The 19,731-nt window shown below is 42.1% G+C and overlaps 1 protein-coding gene across 1 annotated transcript; it reads left to right on the plus strand.

The window, feature by feature from the left end:
- Positions 3,168–15,234, plus strand: EIF4G2 (eukaryotic translation initiation factor 4 gamma 2; the record flags this gene model as incomplete). The annotated part of the gene is made up of 22 exons (XM_021083319.1): positions 3,168–3,314; positions 4,669–4,793; positions 5,118–5,183; positions 5,824–5,964; positions 6,826–6,928; positions 7,799–7,930; positions 8,018–8,084; positions 8,170–8,321; positions 8,670–8,780; positions 8,959–9,042; positions 9,147–9,245; positions 9,559–9,700; positions 9,793–9,953; positions 10,603–10,716; positions 11,305–11,430; positions 11,580–11,684; positions 11,778–11,993; positions 12,077–12,335; positions 12,598–12,802; positions 12,960–13,171; positions 13,257–13,378; positions 14,406–15,234. Coding segments are annotated over 22 exons (2,955 nt in total), but the record flags the coding sequence as incomplete, so codon positions are not given.

A 19,731-nucleotide genomic window follows, 5' to 3' on the forward strand; every position in this document is an offset into this window, starting at 1 on the left:
GAAAAAAGTATTTCAAGGAAGACTAATACGAGTATACAGAGTAGAGGGGAAAAGACCAGAGAACAACTGGAATTGTATAAATACAATTCAAGAGGAACATTTACTAAGGCCCATGTTAGCATGTGTGCAATGATTCCTTAGGAAAGCTGATGAATGTAAGAAAAAGATGACTTAGAGGAAAGTAACACCAGGACTGATCAAAAGGAAAGAGAAAATACAGAGTCAGATTTCTAGTATGGAAGAATGCTGGCATCTTTAGCAAAACTACAGTTGTGAAACAGTTGACTGATCAATATTACTGATAATACCATAACTGACATTAAGAAATTACTACATCAGGGACTATAGCTATGTGCTTTACATACATCGTCTCATTTAATCTTTATAACAACTCTATAAATACAATTATTCACACTATATAGGTTCAGAAACTAAGACGAGAAAGCAGTTAAACTTGCCCAAAGTTACACAGTAAATGGAAGAGAAGATATTTGAACTAATTCGTCTGTCCCTTTTACTTATAATAGGAATACTTAGCTACATATTGAATCTATTGATTTTGAACAAATAACTCAAAAAAAAAAAAAAAAAAGGCTCTACAGGCCAGACAGGAACACGCATGAGTAAATTAAGTCAGATGTCACAGATGAGGCAGTCATTACTCAGCTATACTTAAATATTGCCCTCGTGGAATTTCAGGCTCAGTATTGCCATATTTTATGATTTTTCATGAACAGATGGAAATCTGGACCTGTATATAAAATCTCTTAAAGTGTCTATGTCAACTAATTAAAATGTTTAAAATTACTGTGCCGGCTAAACTAAACATGGCTACAAGTTTGCGTCTCTGATGAACAGGCTGTTAGAAACTCAGAAGTGAAGTCAGTAAGCGATCTGCTGGCGATGTATGATTAGGGGATCCTTAAGCACAGAGAGGACAGTAGATGCTTCAAGAGCTGTATGTGTTAGAATAATAATCAGCATTTGACAATATTAATTAAAATAATGCAAGTATCTATAAGTTAACAAGCCAGGACTCTAAGAACTTTATGATCTTTAGAAAACTGACACAAAATGGAAGTGTTAAAACTAGCCGATTGAAGTGAGTGTATTTTAAAATTCAATTTTCTATAAACTAAAAATTAAATTCCAGACGACTTGGATTTTCATACATTCATGATGTGATGGAAATATTTCAAAATGTGAATATCTATGTCTCCTACCGAATGAAAGGTAATGGAAAGATTGTTTTATCTATATTTCACTTTACAACTCCTATCCCATTTTCTCACTTACACTCATACCTGCAAAGCCCATAGCAGAGGGGTTCACAATTAGCAAAGATTAAATAAAAGAATACGTAAAACCTCTTATTTTTTAATTACTGAGTTTTAAGTCCCTCAATTAAAAGACCACCCAGGTTTTAGAGCTGGATATTCTCTTTGAAGTCGAAACTAGAATAGTGTTTTTTAAAACACTGAAATTACAAAGTAAAACTTCTTGTATTTGAAACACAATGTTCACCTTTCCCAAAAATATAGTTTCCCTTTTTTACCTCACAGGTAACTAACTCCAAGGATGGGAATAACTTTTCCAGCTGTTAAAGTTCAAATGAAATTGGCTTGATAACAATAATTGTAACAAAATATAATAATGAGGGGGAATGATCAACCTAATATATGGCAAAGATCTAAAGATGCTAGAACTGTGTTAGATACCTTCAGGGCCTCACCACACCCTTCCACGATCAGCTGCAAACGTCCTAGGAAAAACCGGCACCTCTCTTGAAAATTGTATTAAGGAGTAGGTGCTTTTAGCCTCAAGAGCTGTTTTGACATGTCAAATATAAGTTTGACTCTATAAAAATCCTGCCTCTTTATTGGACATTTTCTTTAAAAGTCGTTCAGGTAAAACGCGCGCGCGCGCACACACTTTCTTGCTTCTGATCACACATTGTATCAAGAACTTCGTTTTGTGTTCAAAACGAAGCTGGGGACAGAGCTGCTGTTTAAGTATATAGAGACATGACTCCATTTTTGTATAGCTAAAATGTCGCAAACGATGGAATACTTCATCTTACTGGACCTCTCCCTTAAAATACTACCTGAGAAGTATAAATAGTTCAACTTGACGGCTTTGAAAAGCCGAATCCTATTTGTAGGATAGACCTTATATAAAATGGAAATATAAAGCTGTCAGTCTTCAACGTGCTTAAAAAATAAACAAATCAGGAGCTAGCAATTAAAATCCTCCAGACGCCCGCGCTCCGCAAACACTTCTTCCAAAGAATTCTGGCATATTCTGGGTATTCCCGTACCACCGCTGGCCGGATATTCCCTTGGGGAAAGCTGCTTGTCTAGTGAGGTACAAAGACAATAAAACCCTTCCTTTCATCCCTTTCTCATTCACTCTGCAGGGGGTGGACTAAATAGGGAGCTGAAGGAAGCTTTCTTAACGCATTTGGGTGCACCGTCTGGTCTCCGGGCGTCCCCATCCAAAGGCTGCCGAAGATGAGCACCTGGAGACCAGTCATTCCGGGCGCTGCGCCCCGGGGCGCAGAGCCTCAGCCCTACAGGCCGCTCCCAGGGAGGCCCAGCCTGCCAAGGGCAATCTCTGCTCCTCGGGGGCGCCAGGAAAATCAAGACTCGCACACGCAAGGGACAGGAATCGGGTCGGGTGGAAGGACAAATTTCCTTCCCACATTCTTGGTGAGAAAACCAGGTAGAGGGACTGTCCAACTCCAGCATGGGATACGGACTCCTGGAACAAAGAGACAGGAGGAAGACCAGGCGGCCACACCAACGCAGACTCAGAGGGCTCTACCACTTTACGCAAGTGGTCCGCAACTCGTCCGCGCTCAGTTCCCCTTACGCCACTGGCTTGGCCTCAGAGCCTTCGCGAATATGGCTTTGCGCACTGCGGCGGAGTCGAGCCGCAACCGAGCTTGGCTCTGTGACTCCTCCCCACGGCCGGGTGCCGATTGGTGGCGAACATCAGCCCGGCTGTTGATTGGGTGGCGAAGGAGCCATTCGGGGCGGCTCTGGTGGGTTCGGCTGCCCTAGAGTGATAAGTTCGGCTTCAGACACGCCTCAGCGCCAGCAGCGAGTCGGAGCTCTATGGAGGTGGCGGCGAGTATCGGGTGGTGGCTGCAGCAGCGACTCCTCTGAGCTGAGCGTTTCAAGCCGGTCCCGACTCCTTCCTCCCCCTTCCCTCCCCCTTTTTTGTTTTCCGTTCCCCTTTCCCCTCCCTTCCCCGTCCCGACGACCGGATCCGAGGAGGCAGCTGCGGCGGCAGCTGCTGAGTTCTCGGTGAAGGTGAGTGGAGCCGCCGCTGGCGCTGCCGCCGCCGCCGCCGCCGCCGAGTGGAGCGCTCTAAAATGGCCGCCGTCCCTGGCCGCTTCTTCTCGAGTGGTACAAAATGGCGGACGCAGGCGGAGCCGGGTGGGGCGACCCTTTTTTAGCGTTTCCTCCGCGCTCCGGGCACCTGGAACTTCCTCGCCCTTGTCTTCTCTTCCCCTTGTTGATGGAATAGAAGGAGCCGGCGGCCCCCGACAGTCTCGGTGGCTGTCGGCGGCCGTACCCGCGGGACCGGGGCGGGCCGAAGCGCGGCTGTGTTCGGCCAGGGAGAGAGCGTGGCAGGGCCGCGCGTGCTGTGGGGAGGGTCGCGGCCCGGCGGGGAGGGCTCGGCCGTTGGCGCGGGACCAGCCGAGGCGGAGGCGTCCCGGAGCCCAGCTCCCGGCGGGGAGGTGTGTGGGGCCCCGGGGCCGGCGGGGAGAGCGGCCGGGCTGCCCGCGGTGGGGGAGCGAAGGGCCTGCCCCGGCGGCCTCTCTTGTGACGGGAGAGGAGGGAAAGCGAGGCTTTCTGAGCTTTTGTCGGCTGGGGAGGCGGCGGTGAGGCGGCTGTCAGTTCCTCGGGGATTTATGGGTGGGAGGGGGCCGCTGGAGGGAAGGAGGCCGTCTTCCTGCCTGAGAACAAAGAGCCGGGCGCTGGGCCGCGGGGGCGGCCTCCGCTCCTCCCCGAGGCTTGCCCCCGGCAGCTTCGCCGGGAGGCTGTCGGAAGCACTTCCTAACTCGGCCCGGGTGGGAGGAATCCACTGCTCTTTTGTTCCCAGGAAGGGAAAAAATTGGGTGGAGGTTCTTGCTGCCATGTTGTGGCCCTGGTCTTCCGCCTGCCTAGTGCCAGGCGCTGTGCACCCGGTGCCTCGCGTCTTCCCGCGAGCCCTCTGCGCCTAGTTCAGAGCATGGGCAGCGGTGAGAACCCAAGACTTCAGTTAAGCCCTTCATGTAGTCTGTTGCTCGTCCCGGAGGCAGTAACAACTACGTTTTCCACATAACGTGCCTCTGTATCAGAGTTAGACTTTCTATTATTGATCTCGGTGTCTAGTTGTAAAGGAGGTAGTGTGTGGCTTTTTCAAAGACTAGTTCTTAGCCATTTAGCTCTTCGTTTATTGCTGTGTAGGTTCTTCCTTGCATCTTCAAACACCGAGAACTTCCAGGTAGTAAAACAATTTTCCTGTGTTTTGAGAACCTTCTTGAGTCTTAGGAGTTCTGCAATGCAGTGTAAGTTCAGTCAACTGCAGTGTCAGGCTCTGAAATAAATTATAATGGAAGACGATTTATAGATTTGTATGTTAGTGGTGTCTAATTTTGGTACTCTTTTCTCATTCCAGGTTTTTCGTTTCTCCCATCCCTTCCCTCCCCACCCATCCATTAATATTATTCTTTTGAAGATTCTTCGTTGTCAAGCCGCCAAAGTGGAGAGTGCGATTGCAGAAGGGGGTGCTTCTCGTTTCAGGTATGTGTACATTTATTTTAGCAGTTACTGGGAAGAGACTAGTCACAAAACCAAAGGAGTAGCCACACCAAGTAATTCTGACTTGATTGTGCTGCAAGTTTAATTTATAATGTGCCATGTACATTTTTTTAGACCTTAAATTTTCCATGTGTTTATTTGCTATTTGAAGGATAAATGTAATTACTTGGCTTAATGTTGGGCCCAAGTTAAGTCTTTATATGTGGTATACTTTCTAAAAGGCAAAATAAAGAGATCCTTTATCTATTTTGAGTGAAACATATTTGGTATGTATTTTCTCTTAAAATAAGTTTTTATTTTAAATAGTGCTTCTTCGGGCGGAGGAGGAAGTAGGGGTGCACCTCAGCACTATCCCAAGACTGCTGGCAACAGGTATAGTAAACATGTAACAGAAGTGGCTTTTGTAAATAACAGGTTTAGGTTAATATTTTTAATACATAACATTGTAGTTAATGCAAATAAGACATCAGGAATCCTAATCTTAATGGACGTGGTTTCTGCTACACATCCTAAACTTTTAAAGTATCAGTTCTTGGCTATTCCTTAGCCAAATCGTCTAATATCTAATGTGAGTTGAGGCTCTCAAACTGCTGTTTTATCCTCTTACTCCTTGGATTATTTTCACCGATGTTACTTCAGAAGCTATCCATTATTCACGCTAAAGTATAGTAGTAAATCTGTATGCACGTAGCATGGTGCTAAGACATGAGAAACTGTTGGTTCTCAAGATACCGGACAGCAACATAGGCATCACCTGGGAGCTTACTAGAAATGCAAATTACCAAGACCTTACCCCAGACCCACTAAAGCAGAAACTGAGTGGGCCTGCAGTGTTTTAACAAGGCCTTCAGGTGATTTTGATGCCCATCAATATGTGAGTTACTCAGTTGTAAGGGAAAATGTAAAGGGGTGTTTTTCCATTTAGGATTTCTGATCTGTATGACATTTGATAGGTGAGTGGATGCTGTTTTTAAGTTGTCTTAACCTTAACTATAACTCTTAATTTTTAAAGCGAGTTCCTGGGGAAAACCCCAGGGCAAAACGCTCAGAAATGGATTCCTGCACGAAGCACTAGACGAGATGACAACTCCGCAGCAAACAACTCCGCAAATGAAAAAGAACGACATGATGCAATCTTCAGGAAAGTAAGAGGGTAAGTTTTTAAGGTCTCTTGTCTTTTACTAAAAAGAGGGATGAAGAATGAATTAGCTGTATTTCCCTTATGTGTGTGCTCCATTGATTAGGGCAGTGTTCATGCCCAAATGTGTATTTCAAAATGTCAGTGTTTCCGGTTTTAAGTTGAAAAGCAGTGCATTGGTATTTTGGGGCTCAGTTGCTTTCAGTCATTGGGTTAAAATCCACAAGCCTTGCTGTGCTGACATTTCCTATGCCTGGTGTAACCCAGTGACACTCAGAACATAATGGTCTTAGCTCCTGGATTTAGCCTTGATAATGAACTCTTGGTCTGGATTTTAAGGATGTCAGATTTTCTTGTCCAATAGCTGAGGACTCCTCCATTACTATTTATTTGGGGGTGGGGGCACACCTGTGACATATGGAAGTTCCTGGGCCAGGGATCAAACCCACACCGAAGCAGTGACCTGTGCCACAGCTGCAGCAACACTGGATTCTTAACATGCAGCTCCTCAAGGGAACTTTCTTGATACTTAATTCTTTTTTTGGACACACCATTGGGCCAGGGATTAAATCTGAGCCACAGCTGCAGCAATGAGGGATCCTTAACCCACTGTGCCAGGCTGGGGATCAAACTCTTACTGCTGTAGAGACAACTCCTTAACCTGTTTTGCCACAGTGGGAATGCCAAGATACTGTATTTTAAATAACAGGTTTATTTCAACATCCCTTTGGTTAGTTCGATGGTTAAGAAGGGGTATGTTCTCATATTCAAGGGAGAGATGACAAGAAAAATATGAACATGATTTAAAGGCTATTTTTTCAACTCTATAATTCTTCATGTGTTGGCTGATACTTAATCTGATTCTTTTTCCACCAGCATACTAAATAAGCTTACTCCTGAAAAGTTTGACAAGCTATGCCTTGAGCTCCTCAATGTGGGTGTAGAGTCTAAACTCATCCTTAAAGGGGTCATACTGCTGGTAAGTTAAATGTTGGCTTCACTGAAAGAGAGAGGAAAATATATAACCCAAATTAGGTGTGTTGCTGTTGTTGTTTCATTCCCAGTATTGCTTAAAACTGAGGTGTTGAGTTTATGTATGTTTGAGTACTGATGATTTTCTGAAAAACACTATTGTATCAGATTGGAGGTATTTTTTTGGTTTTTAGAGCCACGCCTGCAGCATGTGGAGGTTCCCAGGCTAGAGGTTGAATTGGAGCTGTAGCCACTGGCCTACACCACAGCAAAACCAGATCCAAGGCGCATCTGCAATCTACACCACAGCTCAGGCAATACTGGATCCTTAACCTACTGAGCAAGGCTAGGGATTGAACCCATATCCTCATGGGTACTAGATGGATTATTTCTGCTGAGCCACAACGGGAACTCCCTTGAGGTCAATTTTAATTGTGAATACTATGCTTGGAGGGTTGAGTGAGCTATGAATGGGCTATTGGAGGTTTATTTGGTTTGTTTTTCCTTCTTACATTTGGTTCTATGATCGTTGAGATGATTCCAGCATCTATTTATAGCTTTTTAGATATCCAAGGTAATTTTGACTTTCGAGGGAAGGGGGATATGGGGTATGAGGCATGTATAACTAGACTTTTTGGTATACTGTAATAGCTAACATTTAAGCACGTTGGTTTTTTTAAGGCTGTGTGTTAAAGCACTTTACATGCCTCATCTGATTTGGTTCACACAATAAGCCTTCGAAATTTATTCCCAAGTTATAGATGAGACAGAGAATGTGAGATTCATGATCCTTAAGACTGCAAGGAAGTATTGTTTTTAATAAAGAAATGTTTTTTCCAAAAGTTGTTATATTTAAACAGAGCAACATTTTCTGTAGATTGTGGACAAAGCCCTAGAAGAGCCAAAGTATAGCTCACTGTATGCTCAGCTATGTCTGCGATTGGCAGAAGATGCACCAAACTTTGATGGCCCAGCAGCAGAGGGTCAGCCAGGACAGAAGCAAAGCACAGTAAGTGGTAGTGTTTGCTTGCTTATTTAAAGTCAATTTGAAAGATTTCCTTAACAAGTTCTGACAGATGTCTTTTGTTTCCAATAGACATTCAGACGCCTCCTAATTTCCAAATTACAAGATGAATTTGAAAACCGAACCAGAAATGTTGATGGTGAGAATGTTTGATACTAAGTAGTGCTGTATATAACACATTCAACTTAGTTCTGAATGTTGACTTGATAACTTATTTTTTTCAGTCTATGATAAGCGTGAAAATCCCCTCCTCCCTGAGGAGGAGGAACAGAGAGCCATTGCTAAGATCAAGATGTTGGGGAACATCAAATTCATTGGAGAACTTGGAAAGCTTGATCTTATTCATGAATCTATCCTTCATAAGTGCATCAAAACAGTAAGTATGATTAGGAATTTAGGGTTAATCACTGTTTACATGATTATTGGGGGAAGTGAGTCAATTATAATTACGATCTGAGAGTTGGTAGGCTAGTTATTTTTAATTGCCAGCAAAACTGTTATTAAATGTTATAAATTTGAAAGTATGCATATGTTTTGCAAGGTAGGGGTAGAACTAATTGCCTATGTTGAAATTGCTCAATTTGGAGGGATTTTTTTCAACAGAAACCAGATAAAGAGTACCATGTTAGTTACTCTAGGAACTGTATGAGTCCGTGCAAACTTAAGGAAAAATGCTAATCTAAACCAAGCAGGGTTTGTAAACAAGTGGCATTTCTTTTGGTAGCTTTTGGAAAAAAAGAAGAGAGTCCAACTCAAAGATATGGGAGAGGATTTGGAGTGCCTCTGTCAGATAATGAGGACAGTGGGACCTAGGTTAGACCATGAACGAGCCAAGGTATGTGTGTTGCTGATAGAAACATTGCAGTTTGTCTTTCTTTTATTCAAATTAAACAACTTATATTTGTGATTTCCATTAGTCATTAACCCTGATAATATCTAGAAGTTTTAAAAACCTTAAATAGTATACATTTGTCGTTTAACACTTTCCTCTGGGTGTTGTTTTTCTCTTTCAGTCCTTAATGGATCAGTACTTTGCCAGAATGTGTTCCTTGATGTTAAGTAAGGAATTGCCAGCAAGGATTCGTTTCCTGCTGCAGGTAAAACTGGTTTCTTTAGATGTGTGGGTAAGCTGACTTTCTGTTTGGGAGTGTTTTTAAAATAATACTTATTAAAACTTTTTTTAAATTGTTTTACATTAAAGGATACCGTAGAGTTGCGAGAACATCATTGGGTTCCTCGCAAGGCTTTTCTTGACAATGGACCAAAGACGATCAATCAAATCCGTCAAGATGCAGTAAAAGTAAGTTTTGCTGTTTCCCAATCTGGTGGATTTTAAGTTTATGATAGTACAAAGAGCTTCTTAAACTTATGGAGACTATCTGAGAATACCAGTAGAGCTTCATGTTTTTGGTGTCTTATATGTGTTTTTGAGAAGTTGTTTACAGAAATTATGTAAATAGCAAGCACTCTAGTAGTCCAGAAGTATTTTTTTTTAATTTTCTCAATATAAGAGTTTTAGGGTTTTTTTGTTTTGTTTTGTTTTGTTTTTAAGAGTTTTAGTTTTATGTAAAATAGTGTCTGGAAGCAAGTGTTTACTCACTTTATTTCTGAAGGATCTAGGAGTGTTTATTCCTGCTCCTATGGCTCAAGGGATGAGAAGTGACTTCTTTCTGGAGGGACCGTTCATGCCACCCAGGATGAAAATGGATAGGGACCCACTTGGAGGACTTGCTGATATGTTTGGACAAATGCCAGGTGATTTGGAGCAAAATAGTAAAGTTAAAAAGTCAGTTTAACATTTTAATAGTAGTAGAGTTGTAAAGAGCTGTCCATATCTGTATTTTAAGGTAGCGGAATTGGTACTGGTCCAGGAGTTATCCAGGATAGGTTTTCACCCACCATGGGGCGTCATCGTTCAAATCAACTCTTCAATGGCCATGGGGGACACATCATGCCTCCCACACAATCGCAGTTTGGGGAGATGGGAGGCAAGTTTATGAAAAGCCAGGTAAGAAAACGTTTAAGAACATTGAGGCAACAAGTATTAAGTCCTGCAATGAATATGATTATTTTTCTTTTTAAAAATGCAAATATTTGGAGTTCCCGTTGTGGCGCAGTGGTTAACGAATCCGACTAGGAACCATGAGGTTGCGGGTTCGGTCCCTGCCCTTGCTCAGTGGGTTAACGATCCGGCATTTCCGTGAGCTGTGGTGTAGGTTGCAAACGCGGCTTGGATCTCGCGTTGCTGTGGCTCTGGCATAGGCCTGTGGCTACAGCTCTGATTCGACCCCTAGCCTGGGAACCTCCATATGCCGAGGGAGCGGCCCAAAGAAATAGCAAAAAGACCAAAAAAAAAAAAAAATGCAAATATTTTTAAGTTTAGAAAACCTAAAAACATGTTTTTCTAAACCAAATGTACATCTGAGTTAATTTCAAACTGGATGAAATAATTTGTTAAGATTAGTAAAGTATTAGTAAAATTGCATTGCTTTATTTGACAGTTAGGTTAGATGTTTATTCTTCCTGTTTTCATCTTTTACTTTCTCTGGGCAAATTCAGATAAGCTTTCCTTATGGCTTGGTCTCATCCCTTTGGTACTTGATTACCATAATTTGTGGACCCCTTTATATCTAGACTTTCTCTCTTTTCTGAAATAGGGGCTAAGCCAGCTCTACCATAACCAGAGTCAGGGACTCTTATCCCAGCTGCAAGGACAGTCGAAGGATATGCCACCTCGGTTTTCTAAGAAAGGACAGCTTAATGCAGATGAGGTACATTTGCCTATGTTACTTGTATACCATAGTTTTGTCAATTCAGAAATCTATTGCCCGATGATTATAAAAAGACGCGTTAAGAGGACTAATGCTGGAATTCTTTACCTTCTTTCTCTCTTTTTCTGTACTGCTTTTTCTTTCTTTGAATGTCCAGCGTCCTATGAGCGGAAGATTATGAGATATGAGGGCAAAAACTTAAAAAGTTTATTTTAGATAGAGCAAGGAAACTGGTTGTCAAGATTTTGATTGACTTCCCTACAAATAGAATGACTTAACTAAAGAAAATGTTTTTTAAACTCTTAAGTAAACTTTCTGGGTTTTATTTCACTTTTTTGTTGATGCTAGTCCTTGGAGAATTCTGGTACAGATCTAAGATTTATAATGGTATCTTTATTTTGTGTGGATCACATCTTTTAGTGTTCTTGCCAGAAATTAAACCTATTAACATGGAGTAAACTTTTTAGTTAGAGATAATCTCTGCCATAGATTGTCATGTTTGTATGTACTGAACTAATTGATTGGAATGTTGCATTTACTGTGTTAACTGCTTGTTAACTTGTATATCTGTTTTGGTTTGTTCTCTAGATTAGCCTGAGGCCTGCTCAGTCTTTCCTAATGAATAAAAATCAAGTGCCAAAGCTTCAGCCCCAGATAACTATGATCCCTCCTAGTGCACAACCACCACGCACTCAAACACCACCTCTGGGACAGGTATGGACTATAGTATAAAGGACAACATTATCACTCCAGTACTTTCCGAAGATGTCTAAAGTCTGCTTCTTTAGACTTGTCTTTTGTCTGACTTCATAAGCTCCTTAAAAAAAAAAAATTTAATACCTATCATGTTGTGGTTTTTTTAGACACCTCAGCTTGGTCTCAAAACTAATCCACCACTAATCCAGGAAAAGCCTGCCAAAACCAGTAAAAAGCCACCACCATCAAAGGAAGAACTGCTTAAACTAACTGTAAGTCTTAAATAATTCCATAGTTTATTTGGGTTTGTGGGGTATATTTGAGATAGGAAAAGTCTAAAGATACTTGAACTTTGTTCTTTTCAGGAAACTGTTGTAACTGAATATCTGAATAGTGGAAATGCAAACGAAGCTGTCAATGGTGTAAGAGAGATGAGGGCTCCTAAACACTTTCTCCCTGAGATGTTAAGCAAAGTAATCATCCTGTCATTAGATAGAAGTGATGAAGATAAAGAAAAAGCCAGTTCTTTGATCAGTTTACTCAAACAGGAAGGGATAGCCACAAGTGACAACTTCATGCAGGTAAAACACTTTCCTAATCTGTAAGAACTTTTGGTCTTTCAAATTTGAAAACTAATAAACTATGTTATTTTGTTCCCTCGAAGGCTTTCCTGAATGTATTGGACCAGTGCCCCAAACTGGAGGTTGACATCCCTTTGGTGAAGTCATATTTAGCACAGTTTGCTGCTCGTGCTATTATTTCAGAGCTGGTGAGCATTTCAGAACTAGCGCAACCACTGGAAAGTGGCACCCACTTTCCTCTCTTCTTACTTTGTCTTCAGCAATTAGCTAAATTACAAGACCGAGAATGGTTAACAGAGCTTTTCCAACAAAGCAAGGTCAATATGCAGAAAATGCTTCCAGGTAAGAGAACACCGGGGATTTTTTTTAATTGTCTTAATACTAAATCTAGAGATTCCTTGGTACTTTGAATGTATATAGGCCAGTGTGATTATTCTATCCAGGTAACAATAAGCATTACCACAGATAATGATCTTTTTATAAAGGTTAATTTTGTTTCAAATGCTGAATCTTATGCATTTGGGAAATCATTTGTAAAGCCTTTTTTCTAAACCAGCTGAGTTAAATGAACTACCTGATGATGGGAATGGCTCTGTCTCTACAGAAATTGATCAGAATAAGGACCGCATGTTGGAGATCTTGGAAGGAAAGGGACTAAGCTTCTTGTTCCCACTCCTCAAATTGGAGAAGGAACTGTTAAAGCAAATAAAGTTGGATCCATCCCCTCAAACCATATATAAATGGATTAAAGATAACATCTCTCCCAAACTTCATGTAGATAAAGGATTTGTGAACATCTTAATGACTAGGTAAGACAACAAGAGTTGTGGTCTAGTGTACCTCGTACAGAGTTAATTTGTGTTTTATTTACTAGGAAAAAGGTCTACAAGGCAGAGGACCAAGAATTGTTTCTTTCTTGAGCTAGAAAATTTCACTTAGGGGTTCTAACAGGATCTTTCTGTGCAGCTTCTTACAGTACATTTCTAGTGAAGTAAACCCACCCAGCGATGAAACAGATTCTTCCTCTGCTCCTTCCAAAGAACAGTTAGAGCAGGAAAAACAACTGCTTCTTTCCTTCAAGCCAGTAATGCAGAAGTTCCTTCATGATCATGTTGATCTACAAGTCAGTGCTCTCTATGCTCTTCAGGTGCACTGCTACAACAGCAACTTCCCAAAAGGTGAGAGGACCCATGTCGGAAGAACAAGTGAGGGGTGGCTCCTAAAACAGCACGCTAAATCCTAGGATTACATTTTGTCTTTTAGGCATGTTACTCCGCTTTTTTGTTCACTTCTATGACATGGAAATTATTGAGGAAGAAGCTTTCTTGGCTTGGAAAGAAGATATAACCCAAGAGTTTCCTGGGAAAGGCAAGGCTTTGTTCCAGGTAAATCTTTGTTAGAGAAATTTGGTCTGCTTTTTTAGTTTAACTTTACCGAGCCTTTTAAAGTTAAAATACAAGCAAAATAGCCCTGGTGATTTGAACATAGGAGTTTTCTACAAGCTATGATAAAATAGGCAGTTAACAGCAAAATGAGGTAAAGCTATAAGATAAAAAGGTTTCAAGCCTATTTGTGTGTACGCTGATGAATTGGAGGTGGCTGACATTTTTTTAGAAGTAAAACTAAAGTTTGGGTGAGTGTACAAAATTTAAAATGTCCGTGAAGATGAAATTGTTTCTGACTTCTCAATACCGTGGTTTTTGTTTTTTTTTTTTTTTTTTTTTTTTTATCTTTATCAAGTGGAATTCTAGCCCGAGGGAAGAATTGATATGTCAGGGGATTCCACAGTGTGCACTGAATACCTGGAGAGTAATTTAAAAGGAGGCTCCAGGTCTGATGCTGAAACACTCTTAGTAGGTCTGTGTATGGTATTTAACCTAGGTGATTCTCATACTACTTTTCTAGGGGCCAGGCTTTGGGAAATGCTAATCTCATTCTTTGCTTTTCTCCTACTAGCTTCATGACCTGAGGATCATCCTCACAGCATTTATCCTTAGTCTTGTCCTTGATTCTCCATATCTGGGGTAGGGGCTAGAAATCTTAGGAATCTTTGTACCACCACCATGACCTCTACCATTGCTAATATGGTAAGGTTTGGGAGGAGCCACTGTCCTATATTAAAACAGTCCTGAAGTGTAACGGAAGCAGTGGGAATGAATGACACTTGAGCTGACTGGCCATAAATGGCTTGTATGTTATTCCCAATGCAAATAATAGGCTGCCATTCTTTTACTTACAATTAATTTACAAATACAGGTTCTGGAGGCTTTTTGCAATTATAAAAATACGTGGTACTATCTAAAAGTTTTGTCCTTGAGTAGGTTGCTAGTTTGATCCAGAATGAAAAATTGCGCACTGATTTTTTTGTTTTTAGAAGTCCTGCTTATTTTTTGTTAAATTACAAATTTACAGGTGAATCAGTGGCTAACCTGGCTAGAAACTGCTGAAGAAGAAGAATCCGAGGAAGAAGCTGACTAAAAGAACCAGCCAAAGCCTTAAATTGTGCAAAACATACTGTTGCTATGATGTAACTGCATTTGACCTAACCACTGCGAAAATTCATTCCGCTGTAATGTTTTCACAATATTTAAAGCAGAAGCACGTCAGTTAGGATTTCCTTCTGCATAAGGTTTTTTTGTAGTGTAATGTCTTAATCATAGTCTACCATCAAATATTTTAGGAGTATCTTTAATGTTTAGATAGTATATTAGCAGCATGCAATAATTACATCATAAGTTCTCAAGCAGAGGCAGTCTATTGCAAGGACCTTCTTTGCTGCCAGTTATCATAGGCTGTTTTAAGTTAGAAAACTGAATAGCAACACTGAATACTGTAGAAATGCACTTTGCTCAGTAATACTTGAGTTGTTGCAATATTTGATTATCCATTTGGTTGTTACAGAAAAATTCTTAACTGTAATTGATGGTTGTTGCCGTAATAGTATATTGCCTGTATTTCTACCTCTAGTAATGGGCTTTATGTACTAGATTTTAATATCCTTGAGCCTGGGCAAGTGCACAAGTCTTTTTAAAAGAAACATGGTTTACTTGCACAAAACTGATCAGTTTTGAAAGATCGTAAATGCCCTTGATATGGTTTTTGTGGGTGTGAAACAAATGGTGAGAATTTGAATTGGTCCCTCTTATTATAGTATTGAAATTAAGTCTACTTAATTTATCAAGTCATGTTCATGCCCTGATTTTATATACTTGTATCTATCAATAAACATTGTGATACTTGATATAATTGTATATAACTATATAGCTTTTAAGTAGCATCTACATATTTATGAAGAATTGATAGCTTTTGTTTTGAGGTGGCCTGTCTTAGAAATTTTATAATCAAGATCTTCATGATAAGACAGAAAATTCAAGTTGGTTATTGGATGTAACCAATACACAATTCCTGTAATCAAGGGTGGTGCTGAAAATCAGAAGTCTCAAATTTGGAAGGGCATAGCTAATGCATAGCAACAAACTTAGTGACATTTCTTTTTGTGCTCGTACTGAAATAATAAATGAACCAGGTTTGCAACCCTCCTGGTCAAGACAGGCCTAACTAATGATCATATCAGTCTCAGTAATTGTCCCTGCCCAGGAAGTTCCCCCTTGGAACCCCATAGTAGACCAGTAAAGCTGGTCCTTAATCTAACTGCAGCTCTGCATAGGCGTTTAAAATGTACTTTCAGGGAGTTCCTGTTGTGGCGCAGTGGAAATGAATCTGACTGGGAACCATGAGGTTGTGGGTTTGATGCCTGGCCTCGCTCAGTGGGTTAAGGATCTGGTGTTGCCGTGAGCTGTGGTGTAGGTCGCAGATGTGGCTCGGATCTGGCGTTAACTGTGGTGTAGGCCGGTGGCTACAGCTCTGATTAGACCCCTAGCCTGGGAACCTCAATATGCTGCAGTTGCAGCCCTAAAAAGACAATAAAAATGTACTTTGAGTAATCATTTGTGCAAACTCCCAACTCCCAGCTGACTAGCCCTAGGAATGTGACAATCCTAGGCAGGCTTTAAACTTGGATAGGGGCTCTTGAGGGAGTGGTGGGTGGTTGACCACTATTTGTGTCCAGTTGGAGCCAGAAGCTAGCTTTTCCTGTCTTCTAGCAGACCTCTTTGTTGAAGTCTCATTTATAGATTTGGTGGATATTGTTTAAGTACAGTTAAAGCTAAGCAGAGACTTGTGTAAATTGATGTGATAAAATAGAATTTCAGGAAGTTTACCAAGCTATAGAAATAATAAAGGAGCTGTGTCATTCCTGGCCCTCTGCCCAGCGCTCCCCAAGGGGGAAACATTTATAACCCAGCAAACATGGCCTGTTGTTGGGAGGTGGGTCTTGTTTTTAGTTTATAGCCAGAATTCTAACAATTTAGCTAGAGAAAGGGCCAAAAAAAGCCTCAGAGTCAGACTTGATGTGCAGTCGTTTTTTAACAGAAGTTAGACTTTTATTCTCCCTCCACCCTTAAAAGAACAGTTCACGCCCAATCTTGTCCCAGAAACACTGAACAATTATTGTATAACCTACCATGCTGTGGATGACAATGCTTTTAATATCAGCATACAAAACCAGTGACTTGTCTAAAAAAAATAAGATTCTGCAACTTGCCCCAATTTTGGCTTTCCTTCGCATAGAGCAAAATAGGTGGTCTTCATTTTGCCAACTCCCCCATTCTCACACTTGAGTCCTACACCAGACCTCAAGATTATTGGTAACTAGTGCTATCTGTACCCATAGGCTTTCATCATCTTGGAGGCAGCATTTGAATAGTACATCATTCCTTGAGACTTCACTTTTCAGAACATCTCTTTTTTTTCTTCACCCTGTTCCTTAGTCTTCAGTGGCAAACACCTGATGTCAAACCCTACGTCCAGTTCATCAAATCTTGATTTTTTTTTCCCTTCAAAACATGAGAAGTACGACAACCTGCTTCATCTAGGACTTTTCTTCCCTAGCTAGATACATGCCAGCCCTAGCTGGGTTCCCTTATTCTCCTGGCCTTTTCAATCCAGCAGCCAGAGGAATAGGAATCTTAAAACCAACTGCTTAGCATAAGATCCACCAGATGGCTTGCATCAAGATTTTTTAAGTCAAAATACTTAAGTTTGGTCCACAGAGCCCCATGTCTGATGTAGTCACCTCTCCCTGCCCTTACCTCATACCCTATTTCCTGCTGCCTGCCTTTGTTCATACTAATAGCTCCCTGGCTTGAGGCTCCTCAGAACCTACTACGCCTTGGTGGTTTTCTGTCCCTGCTTCCCTCTGGATGACTGGCTCTTCCCCTGTTACATCTGGGCCCAAACACCACCATTGGTAAGGTCCCCACTGTTGACCCTATTTTAAAATGTAATTTCTGAACACGTTCCTCTTCCTCTGGCCTGCTGCTGTAGCTATCACCATGTCCACGTCACCTAGTAGTGACAGGCTGTGTGTTTGTATCCAATTCCCTTCAGAGTGTGAGGAGCATGACATTTGTGGCTGTTTTCTCTCACTGCTGTATCCACAGCACCTAGAACAGTGCCTAGAATGTGTAAGTGCTCAAGTATTGAACCACATCACAAATAAGTTTGTGGCAGGACCTGGACATAGAAGAAGGAAAGAGAAGTGGAAAGAACTCTGATCTAGAGTTCATTCCTCTCACTTGGCAAGGTCATCTTAGGCAAGATATTTCGTTTCTCCAAGTCTCAATTGGTTTTGGAAACGTGGCTGATGTATGAGGATTGCCACAAGAACTAAAGGTGGTACATGGGCAGTTACTAGCAGGGAGCTTCACAGCTAGTCCTTCAATGTGTGTGTGAATGTCTGACCTCAGTGGCTTTTCCAAGACTTGTCACCGTGAGAACTTCGAGCCTGCGCTTCCAATCACCAGCCAAGTCCATTGGGCATTTCTCAATGCTTTTTTTTCTTGTCAAAAGCTTTCAGCAGTTTACTGTTCTAATTTCCTCTCAGGCATCTCCTTGGTCTCCTAGTAAGGCTCTCTTGTAGCCTCGTTCATGAGCTGTTCTGCTTTCCTTCCTTGACACTGTCACCCCAGTTACCACCTGTGCTGCTGACATCTCTCTTTTCAGAACATCAAACTTTACATCCAACCAGCCCCTGGAATGAGTGTAATGTACCACAAGCACTTCAAACTCAACATGTCCATCACTAAACTCCCAAACCAACATTTCCTCTTCAGGGTTCCAAACCAAAAAGCCTGTGCACTTCTTTATCTTCCTCTTACTCTCCACCAATTCACCATGTGTTATCTTCCATCATGGCTCTTGAAGCCCTTCTCTCCATGTTTCATCACTGCACCACCCTGGTCCAAGCACCATCGTCTCATGCCTGAGTGACCACCATAGGTTTCCACATGGTCTCCCTGCCTTTCCTCTTGCTCTTGCTCATTCTCCACATTGCCATCAGAGCAGTCTTCTATAAAAGTCTGATCCTTCCTCTGCCCTTCAGGAGCTCCCAGTTTTCTTCAGACTAAGATGCAATTCTTAATCTAACAGTCAAGGCCCCAAGTCATCTACTGTGTGCCCCCTTTTACATTCTTTTTATTTTCAGGCCTTTGCACAGGCTGTTCCTCTGCCTGGAATATTGCTGTTCTTAGTGTTAAACCCACCTCTCTGTGCCCTTCATCTAGCTTATTTATTCTTCCTCATCCTGTGCCTGAATGTCCCATGTTGGAAAACCTACATTTTTCTGCCAAGGCTGTGAGGGTTCTTCACTACAAAGAACAAATTAAGCCAAAAGGGAATTTTGGAGCTTGGGGGATCCACAGAAAGCACAGAGAACCATTTTTAAAAATGAATGGGGAGTTCCCGTCGGGGCACAGAGGAAATGAATCCGACTAGGAACCATGAGGTTGCGGGTTCAATCCCGGACCTTGATCAGTGGGTTAAGGATCTGGCGTTGCCGTGAGCTGTGGTATAGGTCACAGATGCAGGTCAGATCCTTTGTGGCTGTGGCTGTAGTGTAGGCTAGCAGTTCAGCTCTGATGCGACCCTTAGCCTGGGAACTCCCATACACTGAGGTGTGGCCCTAAAAAGCAAAAAAATAAAAAATCCTTGACTTTTTCCTCAGTTGTGGCTGTCCCGGCCTTAAGATTTCCCAGTGCCTCCAATTTAATTACAAAGCACCCAGTTCACCAGACATTAGTCATTCATTTGTACGTACACAAGTGAGCACCTCATCTGTGCCAGCGCCATCTCAACCCTCAGGGAGCCCACTGTCCAGCGGGGGAGCAGACAGGACCAGAACCCGTGGCCCTGGGGCAGGTGGACACACTGAGATGGGAGCAAGGAGCCACCTGAACTGAGAGGAGGAAACATCCTGGAAGAAGTTGAGACTTTTAAGAGTCACTTTCCTGGCAAACATTTGAGGGAGGGCTTTCCAGGCACAGGCAGGGAACCCAATTCCGCCTTCCTCTTGGCTCCACAGAGCTTATGTCTCCAACTCTACAGCAGGACGAAGTCCATGCGACCCTTCTGAATGAGGGTTCATCCTGCAGCTGCTGGAGGACAGCAGCTGTGCAGCGGGGCCAGGAGGATAGGGAGTCAGAAAGCTCTTTCCCACTGATCTCAATAGAATTTGAGACAGCCTTCCTAGTAGCAGCCTCCAGAGAGAGCCAGGGTTCTCCTGAAAGGGACTTCTGAGCACAGAGCAGAGAGGAGCAGCAAGAGGACACTGAAGTCACACACGCTGCCCAGACCGCAGGCTGTCCTCCCAGCCTCCCTACCTGGACTTAGTCCAGGAGGT

Source organism: Sus scrofa, chromosome 2, assembly GCF_000003025.6.
Source record: "Sus scrofa isolate TJ Tabasco breed Duroc chromosome 2, Sscrofa11.1, whole genome shotgun sequence".
NCBI lineage: Eukaryota > Metazoa > Chordata > Mammalia > Artiodactyla > Suidae > Sus > Sus scrofa.